This window comes from Tetrao urogallus (genome assembly GCF_951394365.1).
Source record: "Tetrao urogallus genome assembly, chromosome: 23".
Taxonomy (NCBI): domain Eukaryota; kingdom Metazoa; phylum Chordata; class Aves; order Galliformes; family Phasianidae; genus Tetrao; species Tetrao urogallus.
The window spans coordinates 716,737-729,442 of NC_136836.1; the positions used below are offsets into that span (position 1 = coordinate 716,737).

Sequence of the window (12,706 nt, forward strand, 5' to 3'; positions counted from 1 at the left end):
CTGGAGGCCCTGCAGTGTGTCACCCCCCGGTGCTGAGGTGATGGAGCCGCTGCCGGAGCTCTACGCCATCTTCCAGGGCGAGGTGTGTGAGCGCAGCGCTGGGAATCGGAGGAAAGTGCAGCTGTGTTCCTCAACGCTGCTTAGTTTGGGCCGAATTCCGTGTACATCCGTGTGTGTGTGCTCACGTGTGTGTATAAGCGTCTATAAGGTGCTTGTCTGGGTAGCACAGGAGCAGCTGGCCTCATCTGCTCTTTTTAGCAGGCAGTGCTGGCTGTAACCTGCTGTGGTGCCCAGAGTTCTAGGAAATCACACGAACCCTCTGGATGTCGTGTGTGTTTTAGCCACTTTATTGGGAGCAGGTGTGTTTTAAGGGCTTGCTCTTAAATGTGTTCATTTTCTTCACAGGTGGCTGCTGTGACAGAATATGGGGCATTTATAAAAATCCCAGGCTGCAGGAAGCAAGGTTTGTTTCTGTTATTTTGTTTGGACTCGGTTACATGTTGGTGTGTCCGAGAGCCAAACAGCCAGCCTCAGAATTAAGCACTTGGCAGCTTTTAGAAGAAGTGTTTTTTAAAAACAAGGCAGCAGTTGATGCTCTCAGAAAGTGAAATTTAGATGGTATGCTTGCATGTGAGGCTGAGGTCTGTTTAGATATGGCTTTTTCCCAAGTGTGGTATATTTAAATATAGGCAAAGCAGGGAATCACTACAACTTAATGGTTTGCACTGCTTATTTCTCTACTGGTCGTACTGAATGAGCTTAATGCAGAAGACTGAAATAAAACTCAGATAAAACAAATCATGGCTGTTTTCAAGCTCTGTCTACAGCTGTGGGAAACATGCAGTGTGAAACCAAGTGATTTTACAGAAGGAGCAATGGTAGCTTGTTGTTCTGTTATCCAACAAATAGTCACTTCCCACTGATCCAAAAGTGCCCAACTCCTTTTGTACCACTTCTAATAAAGGTTTTGGGCAGAAATGTGTCTGCTGTAGAGAAGCTCTGAGGTGCAGAGCCTAAACAAACTGTGCTTCTGTACTTCTTCATGCACATATTACTGTGCTGACATCACCAGACATACACAAAAGTAGACGTAGTAAGAAGGATGAGCTGAAGATAAAAAAAAATGAATAGTGTTTATTTTCTAGTATTATTTCTTAATAGGGCACAATTTCATTTTTTTCTTTTCCCCTTCTTCCAAAATTCCCATCAGGCCTTGTTCATAAGACTCACATGTCCTCCTGCCGCATAGATAAACCCTCAGAGATAGTAGATGTTGGAGACAAAGTATGGGTGAAACTCATTGGAAAAGAGGTAACTTGAATTCTTGTTTCTTTTGTGCTGTGTAGATATTGTATATTGTAATACAGTATGCTGTAAGAACAGTGAACCTTGAAATTCTGTGTGCAGGGGCTCATGGCTTTGTTAGGGGTGTGATGTGTTGATTTTTGCTAGTGGCTGAGCTGTGCCTGCTTTCAGATGTGACTTTGGGCGCTGACCTGTGGCTCAAAATAATGCAGTTCAGGAAAGGGGTCTTCATTAAAGCTTTTGACTGAAAAGCAACAGAATTCTACTCCTTCCTGCACACCCGTTCTCACCTTGTGTTGTGAAGGGCTGTAAGGAGAAGGGTCATACAACTTCATTTTTCAGTATGCAGTTTTGCTAAGCTTCTGATCTGGGGGATCTCCCCTGTGGGTCATGTATTTGAGATTTATTGGAGAGCTTCCAATTCTTCCCTGGTGTGGGTTTGGTCATATAGATCCTCTGTTAATCCGAAAAGACTTCTAGTGATCTTGTCTTTTTTCTGGGTCAGCTACTTAAGCAGAAGCTGTTCTATTTATTGGAATGCTCTACACTGAAAATGCAGCTACAGTATAATAGAACAGAATTGCTTTGGGTTGGTATTCTGTATAGTGCTCTGCTCTGTTACCAATTTCGTTTCTTCTCTGTAGGCCTCCAGATGGATTGCATTAATTAGCATCGTGTCATTTACTCTTCGTATTCCATTTACTTCTCTTCCAGATGAAAGATGACAAACTGAAACTGTCCCTTTCCATGAAGGTTGTTAACCAAGGCACAGGGAAAGATCTTGATCCAAACAATGTTTCCCTTGAGTAGGTAAATCTACTGAGTAGAGTGTAACAGGTCGTGCAGGTTGCTGCTGCCTGCTTTTCCCTGCCTTTCCTTCCTAGCCTTCCTTCCATAATTATCCTCAAGGTCCTCCTTCCTTTAGAGGGTGACAGAAGCTCTTCCTGAGCTGCTGAGCAGTGCACTGGCTGGTTGGGGGGCTGACTAAAGGTGCTTCCTTGGTTGTGCTGCTTAGAGGCTGGCAAGAATTTCACTCCAGCAGTGAATTCCACCCCTGTGCACCCTGGTCGCATTTTGGTTCTTGCATTTAGTGGTGGTTGTTCTGGGAAAGTTGTTCATCCAAGATGGGCACAGACTCACTTGTACGTGGTAGGGAACCAAATCTCGACTGCTCAGATGTTCCAGAGCTTCCTTCTCTACCTTTTCCTGTGCCATGTCTTGCAGCTCAAAAAAACCTCTTATTTTCATACTGGAGAAGTGTGTGTATTCACCTACATCATGCAGATGTTACTGTCAAGGACTTAATTGCAGCTTATAGCATTTGCTTGCTTTGTGTAGAGGATGTTCAGCTGATCTTAAAATAGAAGGTAGCAGTAACATGCTCTTAATGATTTGGTTTATTTTCGTGTATAGGTGGTCAGCTCTATTCTTTGATTTAGCCTAATTGTGCTTTTAGAGCAATGTTTGGAAGGGGTGGGGGAAATCTAGTTTTCCTATGTGTGAGTAAAAAGGGTTAAGATTGAAAGTGGAACTTTTTCTTCTCTTCCCAGTCAGGATGAGAGAAAAAAACGCACATTTAGGGACTACACCAGTCAGAAGATCACCCTTGAAGCTGTCTTGAACACTGTGTGCAAGAAATGTGGCTGCAAAGGTATGTTTCTGTGGGGTTGTTTTGTTCTTTTGACACAGCCTGGTTCCAACCAGGTAGTGACCTATGGATGGAATTGTAGTGATGGCTGTCGTACTGCATTTTGTTTTGTAAAGGCTAAGTTTTGCTTTGAGGAGAGCAGCATTTTCTATTAATTATTGTGCAAAGTGAAGACTCAAGTAAATTACTTTTAGAAGGTGTTTTTCTTAAAATTGCATCCCCGAGCTTGGGTTCTCTTCTTCCTGTGTTTTTTGTTAACTTGTCTTGATAACCAAGGCTTCATTCCAGTTTTGCCTTGTGAGAAATAAATGCGTGCCTTCACCAGACCGTTTAATGAGGGTAGGAAAGGTCAGTGAACATGACTTGACTGATTAGTTGCTGGAAATGCAGTGTAAGTTTATAAGCAGCTGTCTTGCAGCTCCAAGTAAGCATTTTTACCTTAGGCTTTTGTATTTCGCTTAGTGCAGCAGTGAGAAGTTGGCTTGTGTGGTACTTCTGCAGTAGCTTTGCAAGTGCTGAGGTCGTTCTCTGTATCTTGAGTTTTTGCTGCACCCAACTTCTTGTTTGTAAGTGGTAAGGCTGGAGTTGGTGCTATTTTGGAGAAGGTTAATAAAGGCAGATAGGAAGGCAGCTATTAAACACCAGTATGGTTCTGTGCAGTGGCCTTATAAAATTACATTCTAAAGAAACCCCCAAACTTACCTAGATCCTGCATTTTTCCACTCCCCCACCAGATGTCTGTCCCTTCCATGTATACTTTTTTGTGCTGCTTAAGTCCTTGCCCTTATTTTCCTGTTCATATCGAGTCTCTTAGCTTTGCTTTGTCTAATCTTTCCAAAATGTTGTATTTTGCACCTATTCTCATCTTTTTCAATCAGGGCATGCTAAAGTAATACAAATACCTGGACAAGAAAAGTACATTTGAGATTGTTGTATTGTGGCTACTAATACAAAAAGGTTGTTGTTGGCACTTTGGGTGCATGAAGTGCAGTTGTACAAAATAGAACTGTCTGAGGATGGAGAGGGATTGCTCCTTCAAACTCTCTTTTGCAGGTCATTTTGCCAAGGAGTGTTTCGTGCAGCCTGGAGGGACCAAATACAGCCTGATTCCGGAAGAGGAAGAGGAGGAGGTGGCAGCAGCAGAATGTGAAAGGCGCAGGAAGAGCAGCTTGTCTGGTGATTCTTCAAAGAAAAGGAAGAAGGTATGAGGTACCTTACTGCACGTCTGGGAAGGTGAGCCAGACAAGATGGTTCTGTTGAGTTCACCTATGATCTGCAGCACGTGATTGAGTGCCAGTGCTGGGCTGAGGAAGTGGCTCAGTTGTGTGGGGGTTCTTTAGCTGAACGGCGGCCTTTTCTGCAGACTCTGCAGCATTTCTTGTACTGTCTCCTTTTATTCTTGTTAACTGTCCCTAAGCTGTGTTATAATGCATAGCTCTCAGAAGAGGTAAGAAAGGCATCTTTTTCTTATTCTGAAGCTCAATAGAACTTGCTTAGGTTTCCTGAATTTCCACGTTTCTTGCCAACAGCCCTCTTTTGTCTTCTTTCTTGCTGCTCTTATCCAACCACTTTTCTTTAATCTGAAGCAAATGCCCACTGCTGCCCTGCCAGCCTCTGTGATGTGAACTTGACATGTGCACATGCCAGGGTAAAATCACAGACTGTATTTGCACAGGAAGCATACTCCATTTCCAGGCTATAAAGTTACAAATTTCCAGGAATCTTTTATGGTTTTGTATCTTAATCTTGGAATGGTTGAATGCTGGTTTCTGATTTAATTAAGAAAAAAAAAAAAAAAAAAAAAAGTAGAAGAAACTTGAATCTAAAACAGGAGTGCTTGGTGGTGTGTCTCATTGCACAGAAATGAACATTCCGCTTTGAGACTTGGGTAAGTAAACATTTTGTCAGTCACCTTCACATCATGAGCATCCATCATTCTTCCAAAGCCTTTTTCTTTCTTTTTTTTTCTTCCACAGCCTTACAACCATTCTGTTTTCCTAGAGAGGTCCAACAGACAGGAAAGGCAGTGGGTTTCCCATGTTTAGAAGCAGGTCAGGCTGAAGAAGGGGGGAACTTTTGGAAGAGGCAGTGAGATGTGCTTTGCTTCCCAGTGTGGCTCTCATTCAAGAATGTGTTGGGCTCGTCTGCGGTGTGTTATGCTGCAGTGTAGCATACATGTCCTCTTTTCTCTTCTGGTCTTGGAGGCAGTCAACTGAACTGACTTGTTTCCCAGATCCCAGCCTATCTGTGACTTTCAGCCATCAGTTTCTGTCTTGCCATTGTGAGAGCAGGCTGTTGGCAGAAACTCAGTGGAGCTCGTTTCTCCTACCTGGAGTTCTCTGTCTAGAACAAGGATGATTTACCTGTGATGGCTCACTTTGTCTTACACTGTAGCTGTTATTTCAGTGCTGTTGGGGAAAACCTGTACTGGGAGGTACACAAATGGTGCTTTATCACATTGGTGCCTGTAGGGGTTCCCTGTGGAGCCTTGCCCTGCTGGGACTGCAGGATATGTGGGTCACTGCTGTGAATTACTTTTTTTTGTTTTTCAGTCTGTGGATGAACAGCCTTTCTTTAAATGTTGCTTGTTTCTTTGATCTTCTCCCTTCTCAAGAAGGAGATCAAAAGTTTTCAGATGTTTTCCAGTGCTGGAAAATAAAACTGAGCTTTCTAGAGGCAGGATGTGGGATCCTTGAAATGAATAGCTCCCTTGTTGGCTTGGGAGCCTGCTGTGATCTTGTCTGGGAGCCATCATTGTGCTTCCCTGCTTGCCTGGATCCCCAAGAGGATTTGCACAAAATAGAAATAGCTCAGTCTACCTAGTGAGAATTACTTTGCAAACCTCATCCCATCTGATGTTTGTTACATAGGTGTGGAAATATATTTTTAGTGAGTAGAGAGGTGCTTGGTAGATAGGAAACTGCTGTTTAGTGTCGTAGTAATAGCTGCAGGTTGTTCATTGTATGCATTTTCTGTGTCCCTGATCTGATAGTTCCTTGCAGTCCCTGAGTGCTCTTCCCACCCTCCACGCTTTCCCTAAAGAGATGCTCTGGAGAACTTACTCTCTGCTTTGTGTCCATGCCATCCCCAGAGTCACTGTATGGTGGTTTGTTGCTGTAGACTTGGTTTGTGGGAGTCCTGGAGAAAAGAGTGTTTTTTGTCCCACTGGAATCTCCTTCGTCCCACAGTGGAGATGAAAACAAAGCTCTTTGGTACTCTGCTCTTCTGCCTGAACTGTATGACATTTACAGAGTGGAGCTCTCTGCACTCAGCATCAGCTTCTGGAATGACAGTGGGTACAAGGCTTCCTGCTTTCAGATCGCCATGTCAGTGCTCACGCCTCCTGTTACCAGTGAGAAAACGGTGGTGCTGTCACTGTGCTGTGGAAATACCAGAGAGCATCTGAGCAGCCTTGACAGCTGTGCAGGCTGCTGCTGTGTCCCTTTCACTTTTACTCTGTGGGTCACAGGGTGAAGGAGCTCCTATGGGAACACTGCATCGTGGCTGTGCTGAGCTTGCGTAGGAGGGAGGCGTGCTGAGAAAAAAAAACCAAACCCTTCTGATTCTTCTCGCCCCCTTGAGGAAAGAACTGCTGTTTCAGCACTAGGAGGAGTATCTTTAATTTGAACTTGACAAAAATGACCTGTGGTTTTGCAATGGTCACTGGAATTGTGTGCTAAATGTGATCTGTGGTTGCTTTTCTGCAATCCTTGCAGCTTTTTCTCCCGTCCTGTAAAAGATTACCATGAAGTATTCCTGTTGTCTTTCACTTCAAACCACACCTTGTTAAGTGTTGTTTGTTCAATGACCTGTAACTCATCAAGCTCATCTGTCCTTGCCCGTTGCTAGTACTTGTTTTCCTAATTCTGAAATGGCAATAGCTTGGGGCACTGCAGTCAAATCCACTCTCTTCACACAGAATGCTGTTCTCTTTAACATCCTTTCTTATGCTTTTCTGACTTCTGCTGTTTGATAAATGGCCATAGTCTAGACTCTTCTCATCAAATAAATTCTAACTGATCCTTAAAGTAGGGATAAAATATATATTTTTATTTACATAGTGAGTCTTGCTTAATATTAAACTGAGAGATGGATTTTTTTATTTTGTATTTTTTAATAAAAACTTAAGAATACCTGCACCTTGCTGGAGATGCAGGAGGACAGACAGCTGGAAATCCATTTTCCTTTATCACAAGGACAGACATAAAGGCTCTAAACACACCAAGGCCACAAAGTGCTGGCGAAAAATTCTTTAAACTTCTTTGAGAGTTGTGGACACTCCCCTCTTATCTCAAAATCAAATACCTGTAGAAGGAATGAGCTGTTATAACATTCTTAGAATGTAGCCCCGAGCAATTTGTCTTACAAAGAACAGGAAGAGGCCTGGAGCAGTGTGGTGCCCCTTCACAGTACCAGCTTCTTCAGAACACCTGGCAATGGGAAAGGCAGGGCTGTCAGGCTGTAGCCCAGCTGCTCAGCTTCTGTGTGCCATCCCTCAACACAGTTGTTTTTTTTCTTGTATTTGAGGGATTTTGAAGCAAGTTTGTTCCATTTGGGTAGAACTGTAGTAGAGGTACTGAACAGTGCAGTGCATATGAGGAACTGTAATGGTCTTTGTACTTGTAAAGATGGTCAGAGAGGGCCAGCATTTGAACCTGGGCAAAATTTGGGCAAAATTCTCTCACAGTGCTTGCACAAATGCAGTGTTTGTAGTCCTGAGGGAGTGCCTGGGTGTGCCTGAGAACAGCAGAGCTCAGCTTCATCCATCAGCAGCAATCCCTTCTGGAGACCCGTCTGCAGCTCTGGGCCTGGGGAGGCTTTGCTGCTGTTATTAAAGGCAGAGTTTGGACATTTACTTTGGCAGTGATGTGTAAAGCAGAGGAAGGCTGTGCAGTGCAGGTAGGTCCTGGTGAGCAGAGTGAGACTGGCATCCAGTGGAGCATGGGAAGGCAGCTGAGTGCTGCTCATCCTGTGTCAGCATGCTGGCACTTAAAGTCTGTGGTCTAGTGGCTTTTCCTCTGTTATTGGGGTACCTCTCCCTGTAATCCTGAGGGGAGAGATGTGACATCCTGTCTTATCTTCAGCCTTCGCATGCTGAGACAGCTTCCCAAGCTCTGGGATGAAACTGTTAGTTAAGGTCTTCTCCAGTTTTCTCACCACGTTCACAGACTGGAAAAGCTTGAGAAAATTCTCCACGCTGTGTCCTTTTTCCTGGAAGATTTAACTCTTCACAGTCTTCAGAGGAAGATGGTGATGATTTGCTTCTGCCCTTGCCGTGTGAGTCTTTGTAGTGAAGTTGGTGTTGCCACAGTTATGGTGGTGCTGTTGTGGAGCTACAGGAACTGACACTTGCCAAGAGGCTGCTAGGTGTGCAGTCAGCTTGGTTCTCTGAATCTTCCCTGGGGTCTCAGATGACTCCTTGTTTGATACTCAGCTCTAAGCTGTGCCTTGACTTTGCTACGTGGTCTCCCTAAAATAATTGCTGTGTTTCATATTTAATAAGCTACTAGCTTCCTTCTTTCTTTGCCCTTATTTGAGTGTCTATCTGGTGCTATGGCATGTTATCCATGCTGAATTGAGATTTTCAGATGGGCTGCTCGTGTCCCCACTCTTAGGGGAGGATGTGTTATTAAATGAAACATGTACACCCCTCAGCTTGTCTTCCTGTAAGCTGGTGTATTCATATGGACACCACGCTTGCCTGGAAGTGACTGAAGCTAATGGAAGGAATGTCTTGTGGGGAGGAAGGGGAGAACTCAGCCTTCTCTGGGCTCATTGCATTTTTTCCCCAAGCAATCTGAAGACAGCTTGCCCTTTACAGCACGAGGTGAGGCGCTGGAGGGCTGCCAGCAGCTGGGTGAGATGCCCTGTTAAAGAATACTTCCACACCACATGGTCCTGGCTTTAACATTCTCCCTTGTCACAGTGAGCTGCCAGAGGACCTTCAAGCCAACAGCAGAAGCAGAGTCAGGATGGAAAAGTCAGTTATTACAGGGGATTTTCCCCCCCATCTTTACCTCATTTATTATTTTTCTGTTCTTAACAACTGTTTCTCACACGAGTACTGGTTTCTTCATTTGCAGTCTTGTGGGTGAGCAGGCACGTTGCCTTTCTCAGGCTTCCTTCTGTGAAGCGAGTTTCCTTTAGGTGGATGCTTTCCAGTTTTTTAGCTGGGATGGCTGTTTTTGCCTGGGTGGGGTGGGTGTGTAGCCAGCCCCAGGCAGTGCTGCAGGCATCCCAGAGTAACTCAGGACAGGCCCACAGTGTCAGTGCTGCATTCAGATCTTCAGCACCCAGTTCTGATCCCAGCTTTGTTGGAGCAGGTAGAAATACTTGCCCACGTGAGTCATTCTGGTTCTGTGCAGGTATCACTTGTGTACCCATGGCTGATGGTGATGTTCCCTTTGCCTGTTCATGCATTCTTTTCCTCTTCCTTGGCTTAACTGTTCTTCTGGGTTGGCTGTGGATGCACAGAGCAGCTAGCCAAGAGAGGAGACCTTCCAGAAAACTTGTTCTGCCTGTGGCCCTGTGTCTTGCACAACTGTGCCATTGGGCTCACTGCTTTTTTGAGTTTCCTCATGAAATGAGTGCATGGCACAATCAGCCCTGCCAAGGAGGGGTGTGATTTACAGCAGGCCTCTTCCAGTAAAGCTCTGCTGCAAGCCCACGGGTGACCTTGAGGTCATTGGAAACACTTGGCATTGAAAATAAGCAGAGCTGCTAGCTTGGGGTCCCCAGGCTTCTCATGTTATGCTTCCTTGCATGGTGGAATGTAAAGCACGTTTTATATGGCAAACACTGAATTTGTGTTTGGGATTGTCAGTAGCAGTGCCCATCTCTGGCAGTGGCTCTTTGCTTTTGCCCCACTTGGAGGCTGTTTCCAGGAGCTCGCTTCCACTCCAGCTGTGTTTTTGCAAACCCATGTGTTTGGTGCTTTCAGCAAGAGCCATTTTTGGGCCCAAACTGGGCATGGAGAGCGCAGTGCTTGTGAACTGTGGCAGCGTGGCAAGTCTGAATAAGATGTGTGTGGTAGAGTGTGCATGGGGGGACAGGAATCACAGAATTATAGGGGTTGGAAGGGACCTCCAGAGATCATCGAGTCCAACCCCCAGCTGGACTGCAGATGGGGGAAAAGCCTCATCGAGTACAGCCAGCACTTGGACTTGCCTGTGTAACTGGATAATGCAACTGGCTGCTGGTTTTCAGCAAGCTTGGGAAAGTCTGTGCCCAGTCTTACATATGCAGGTCAGAGCAGTTAGCACACACAGTGTCCAGGAATGAGCACGCTTCAAGCAAAAACACCAGTGTAGGGCTTAGAGCAGCAGGCTTTGCTGGCTGGGCTGCATTCCTCACTGCTGTTGTCTAAGCCTATCACAGGCATTTGCAGTGGCATGGCTGGCCTTGCTGGCCCATCTCTGCTTCGTGAAACTCCATTTTGCTGCTTTTCTTGCATCCTTTTTGCGTGCTTGAACTGCAATGAAAATTCACGGTAGGCATCTGCAGAGAAAAGTCTCTTTCTTAGTGTTGATACGACTGTGGAGGAAAGCTGTGAGTGCTTGCTGCTGGACGGAATGCTTGCTGGACGCAGTCTCTGCGTGCTTTACAGCATACTGCATCTTGGGCCTGCTCACCTGCATGGTGCTTTAATTTACTTCCCAGAATCATGGTGCTGCTATTCTGCTCCCCTCTGGTGCTGCGTCGTTTGCACACTGCAGGTGGTGGCCCAGCTGCATGTGGTGTGGGGCACAGCAGGGCTGGTGCTGGTCTTCAAGTGCTGCCTGCGCAGCCGGATGGCATTCCCCCCTCAGTCCTGCTGTCTAATTAAATCGATACAAATTGCCACCCCCACGCTGTTAAATAGGCTTTGTCTGCCTTGAGATTCTTTGTCTGATGCGACTTTGGGAGGAGGTGTGCTGCAGTACTGATTTCAGAGTAATCTGTGCTAAGAAGTTACTGCTCAGTGCCTCAAAGCTCACTTCCTCTTATAAAGTTCCTTGCATGATGTATTCAAGCATCAGCTGGGCTTTTTCTGCCTATAAATGTTAGGTCCCTCTTGAGTACTGTACAGCTTTTGTTTCAGAGCCTCACAGAAATGCAGCCCTGGGGGCTCAGCGATGCCCCCAACCTCTGCCTGCCACGCGCTGGGGAGATGAGATTGTGCAAAGAGACTTATTGCCAAAGGGTGCTTTCCTCATCCCATCTCCCCTCCAGGGAGGGCCAAGGGAAACTTCACATCTGAAAAACGTTTTGGGCCTTGGGGGGTGGGAGGGGGTGGTGTGGGGTCCGCCCCAGCACAGCTGCTCTCAGGGCTGTGGTGTGCTGGCAGGCCCTGCAGGACCGTCCCGTCCCTCTCTCTGTGGTTCCCAGGTAATGACTGTGATGGCTGAGGTTTCCAAACCATCCCTCTGCATTTTGGCTACGCTCGGACTTTGCAGTGAGGAGGAGTGTGTGTTGTTGTTGTTAGTGCTCCAGTGCGTTAGTGTGCTTTTCCTGGCAGGCTGTGGGCTGCTGATGATGTGGGGAAGCAGGGATAGCTCTCACTTCCAGACGGCTGTTTTAGAAACACATTTGGTTGGTGAAAGTTTTCTCTTCCTGCCAACCCCTATAAAAAGGAATAGCCTTAGATAAGTGGAGATCTCTCTGTGATGTGACTACCAGTATTCGGGCTGGGATTTCGGTACCCACTTCTGTCCTGCAGCTGTCAGGCAGTGCCTGCTGTAGCTATGGGCAAAGTCCGTGCAGCTGCGTGCGTCGTCGTGTCGGGACAGGCTCACTTCTCTCGCAGCTTTTCAGGCTCTCACGACAGCAAGTGGCTCAGTGCCCTGGTGAACACAAGTGACGGTTTTCCCACGTGCAAAGCTGTATTTGTTTTGCTTCATTTGATAGGAGAAGAAGAAGAAAAAGAAGCACAAGAGTAAGCAGTCCTCTGAGTCTGACTCAGACAGCTCTGACGCGGACAGTGATGGGGCTCAGCCAGCCAGCAAGAGGGCCAAGCATTCGGGGAAGACCAGCAAGGCTCAGAAGAAGAAGAAAAAGAAGCATAAGAAGAAGACCAAAGAGTGACAGCAGGCAGAGAGGGGCACTGCTGTTGTGAATCCCTGGAATGTGCTGCTGGGAGCAAGCAGGAGCAAGTCAGTGTGCTTCTTGCAGCAAGGCAAGGAGTTTCCTTCTTCTAAAAGTAATGCTCAGCCTGTGTTGTTCAAGTTGTTGACTTTGCTGTAAGTTTTCCTCTGTTACCTTAGGCATGGGCTGCCTTTTTCTCCCACCGAGGCCAGTGGGCGTGCCTGCCAGCATAGTCTAATTAATTACACCCATTCATCAGCCCCTCTGTCCTGTAGTCTCCTGTTGGGCTGGGTAAGCTGCCCCCACCCTGCAGGCTCCCTGGTCAGCGGCAGCCCTGAGCTGTGACGTCAGTCCCGGATGGAGCTGCCTGTAAAAGGTGGAGCTGTGTGTCCTGCACCCCAGCCTGCCTGCACACTTGCTCTGTTGGATGGGTGCAGCTGCAGTGACTGAGCACAGCCCTGCTGCACAGCAGCTCCGAGGAAGGGCACTGCTATCTGTGCCCTAACCCCACTCCTTTCCCAATGCAAGGCACTGCCTGGAGGGGCTCGGTTCACAGGTTGGCTTTGGTACTCAAACCCTCCCCCTGCTGCATTCATTTTTTTTGTCTGTAAACATTGAAAGTGGCAGAGTAAGAAGCGAAGTGGCGAGCGGCGATATTTTAAGTAAACATTAACTGTGGTGTATTTGCTG

The 12,706-nt window shown here is 46.5% G+C and overlaps 1 protein-coding gene across 1 annotated transcript; it reads left to right on the forward strand.

Moving 5' to 3' along the window:
• Window positions 1-40: 40 nt before the first annotated feature.
• ZCCHC17 (zinc finger CCHC-type containing 17) lies at window positions 41-12,016 on the forward strand (the record flags this gene model as incomplete). The annotated part of the gene is made up of 7 exons (XM_079546056.1): window positions 41-82; window positions 406-463; window positions 1,211-1,311; window positions 2,020-2,111; window positions 2,856-2,956; window positions 4,007-4,155; window positions 11,840-12,016. 7 exons carry the CDS (start codon window positions 41-43, stop codon window positions 12,014-12,016), a joined length of 720 nt encoding a protein of 239 aa, XP_079402182.1.
• Between the last annotated feature and the right edge of the window lie 690 nt (window positions 12,017-12,706).